This window comes from Mytilus galloprovincialis, chromosome 5, assembly GCF_965363235.1.
Source record: "Mytilus galloprovincialis chromosome 5, xbMytGall1.hap1.1, whole genome shotgun sequence".
NCBI lineage: Eukaryota > Metazoa > Mollusca > Bivalvia > Mytilida > Mytilidae > Mytilus > Mytilus galloprovincialis.
This window is the reverse complement of record NC_134842.1, coordinates 32,593,161-32,596,571: the sequence shown is the minus strand read 5'-3', so window position 1 is coordinate 32,596,571 and position 3,411 is coordinate 32,593,161. Positions and strand designations below refer to the sequence as shown.

At 32.0% G+C, this 3,411-nt stretch overlaps 1 protein-coding gene across 1 annotated transcript; it reads right to left on the bottom strand.

The window, feature by feature from the left end:
• Nucleotides 1–274: 274 nt before the first annotated feature.
• On the bottom strand, nt 275–3,073 carry LOC143077054 (toll-like receptor 4). Its single transcript, XM_076252940.1, has one exon. The coding sequence runs from the start codon at nt 2,997–2,999 to the stop codon at nt 672–674; it is 2,328 nt and encodes a 775-aa protein (XP_076109055.1). The 5' UTR covers nt 3,000–3,073; the 3' UTR covers nt 275–671.
• Nucleotides 3,074–3,411: the final 338 nt, after the last annotated feature.

The following is a 3,411-nucleotide window of genomic DNA, read 5'->3' as shown; positions in this document are numbered from 1 at the left end:
ATTTCTGTGTAATAAGGTATTTTATGGAGAGTTTTCTCGTTGGCAAGCATACCACATCTCCTTTTTATATATATCTGTGAATCTTTAGTAACAGCAAGTATCTATTTTGTTAATTTTATAACTTATTACATGTTTAATTGGTTATAGGCAAAGGATGTGCATACATATGATTCTGACTGTTTAGAGTATATGATGTTATTCATTAGGACTCACGCAGTGGATTAAGACTTGCGAAGCATCGGCAAAGCGTTATAATATGACAGAATAATTTAAATGTATTATTTTTATTCTATTGATAACCATTTACATTATCCGTGTTGCTTGAATATGTGAAACTAGATTTACTCTAAACTTTATTGTAATATTTTGTAATATAATACAGTTCTCATACACAATTAAGCGGTATCACGTGTCTGTCGTACGTTTTAAATTATAAATGCATTTCCAGAATTTCTGAAACTTATTAAAACAAACATTAGGCAAGTCGGAATGATGTACGGAAAATGATTATTTGTTATACAACATGTACAAATACAGAAGTCATAAAAGTTCATTAAATAAATCAAATATTTCAACCTGTTGCTTCGTTCCGTAAAGCGTGTATTGACTTTGTTAATTCATCTAAACATTGTATAACTGCAATGCTGAGCTTTTATATTGAAGTGTTATCATCACGTATTCTCACACATTTGTGTACGACCGTCTGATAATGCTATAGATAGTTTCTCGTAGAAAATGTCCTCTGAATGATACGGAGTATCGGAATCGGATGGCCATATAATGCAGACGACCTTATACCAGATTTCTTTCAAGGCTTTGGGAAGTTTGTCTTTTTTAATGTCATCCTTTAGTATAACAACAACCATTGATTCACGACCCTCTCGGAAGGCATGCATTCTAGTCATTTCTACTTCGTACGTGCCCCAGCTACTCTTTAGGAAATCCTCAGTGATAACGAATATAACTTTCCTGCTTGAATTGATAGCTTTAACGACACTCTCAGCAATATCCACTCCAACCAAGAAATCCTTATCATCTAAACAGAAACTAAATCCTTTCGTCTGCAACCTGTCGTGGAGAGTTTTTACCCAAGTTTTGTCATAATGACTGTATGAAATAAACGCATCATAACTGAACTCTTCGAGAAGAGGCTGGTAATGCCTAAGTTTCATTTTAACTCTCAGAAAGAAATATTCAAATGCAAATCGGTAGCGATAGTATACTATTCCAAAGATTAATGCCAAAATTGTGAAAGAAGTAATGCAACTTGCAAACGTTATCCATAATTCCGTTTGGCAACTGATTTCATATGTTTGTAGATTTCGCAAAAAATGAGACAAAATTGCAATGGTCCCATTTTGGAGGACGCATTCAATTTCATTAACATCACTTATAAATCCCGAACGTTTCACCCATTTTATAAAACGTAATGTATTACATGAACATTCAATCGGATTTCCACGAAGAAAGACACGTGAAGGTTTTATTATGTTGAGTAAGGCCATATTGTCATCACTAAGACACGAAAATTTATTGTATTTTAGACTGATTTGTTCAATGGTATTCGGTTTCGACAGAAAGTTTGGTAACGATTGTAAGTTGTTTTTGTCCAATATGATAGAAAGTTTTTGTCTAAAAGGATGATGAAATAAGTCATTAGGAAGAGAATTTATACAATTTTTCGTCAGGTCAATCCTTTGAAGATCTAAATTCATCTTTAGAAATTCGGAGGCATTTTTAAGGGAATTCAAACCGATTCCAAGATAAGAATCTTGTGCAATGAGATTAATCAGTTTAGGAAAATGTTCCAGAAGATTATCACTCAAAACTTTGCAAATAAATCCTGAAATATCCAAATGCTCTAAATTTTCCATTCCATGAAACGTACCATCGCAATCTCGGAGTGTTATGTTAGCCATATTTACAATTTTTAAATTTGACCCGTTGATAATAGTTAGATTCGCAATTCTCCTTCTATTATATAATCTTACGTGAGAATAGAAGTCCAATTGTTCTAAGGTTTTTGGAAGGCAAAATGAGTAAGAAATGTCATTTTCACTCGATCTTTTTACTCTTTTGTCTCTTGATATCACATGTGGAATTCTGATTATTTTCAAATGTTTAAATGCACAAAATGCAAAAACATAATTATCCCTGCTGTCGAACATTAAATCAATATTCAATTCTTCTAAACAATTCTCTTTATATCCATATTTTAAAAATGGTCCCGACTTTATGCCAAGTATACTATCACCCATCAAATTTAACTTTTGTAGACATATTTCTTGAAGAACTGCGAAATGTTTATGGCCTAACACAAACCCGTAAATATGTGGATTATTAGTGATGCTTATTTCTGTCATATTTTTACCTTTGAAAATCTTCAAAGATTTAAATATACTGCCGATAGTGTCGTAATTAGCTAGCCTTGACATAATATTTATTCTCAGTGTCTTTAATGTTTGAAAAGAAATTAAAGTATCTGGTGCTAGGGAAACCACCCGATCAAGTGACAATGCTTCTATTTTTAGACACTTAAATTCTTTAAATGAATTGTCTAAGTATGCTCCCCTGTGCATTCCAAACATTTTAAGATCCTTTAACTTTGTTAAATTACAAAGACATTTATCTATTTGATGTCGTCCTCCAAGGTCAATTCCTAGCGTAGTCAATGACCTTACTCGAGATATTTCAACCTGCAAAAATGTATATTCGTCGTGGAAAAGATTATCATCTATTCCTAAATACTGAAGCGAGATCAAATCTTGAAATATTTTCTCATGAAGAGAATTTGATGCTAATTTATTAGTTCTTAGGTTTAGATATGTGAGTTCGGCTAGTCCAGCGAATGCTCCCTGTTCAATTAGCCTCAGTAAATTATTTGACAGATCTAAGCGTTTTAGGTGTTTCGATTTCTGAAAAGACCATGCGGGAACTTCTTGTAAATAATTTCCATGAAGAATAAGTTGGGTTGTAGAAATGTGCAGGAAAACAGGCATTGATGTTAAATTTTTCCTAGAACAATCTATGAGGTTGACATTCTGATTGTTTATTGTACTGCATGTGGCATTTATAAAACCTGCAGAAGTAGAAACAAAACCAATATCATAAAATATGTTTATCATTAGAATAAACAAATATATATGTTGTTCGATAGGGTATTTCTTTAAAGTTCTAAAATACATGATGATTAAAACAGATAATTTATTCTTAGAACACAATCAATTGAAAAAATCCTATATCGACTGGTTTTCTACGTCTGTGCACTCAATTTGTTTAATTTGTAATAAATTATATAAAGACTTTAGATAGTTCGGAGGTCTACCGCTATCTTGATTGTTACATATAAGTCTTAAATGAAAATTACAAATTTTCAGAGACGAATGTTATCAATAAGAAATTATTGTTTTT

What these genes read in the sequence shown, in the direction of transcription:
- LOC143077054 (XM_076252940.1), bottom strand. Translation starts at nt 2,999, where the DNA reads ATGCCTGTTTTCCTGCACATTTCTACAACCCAACTTATTCTTCATGGA.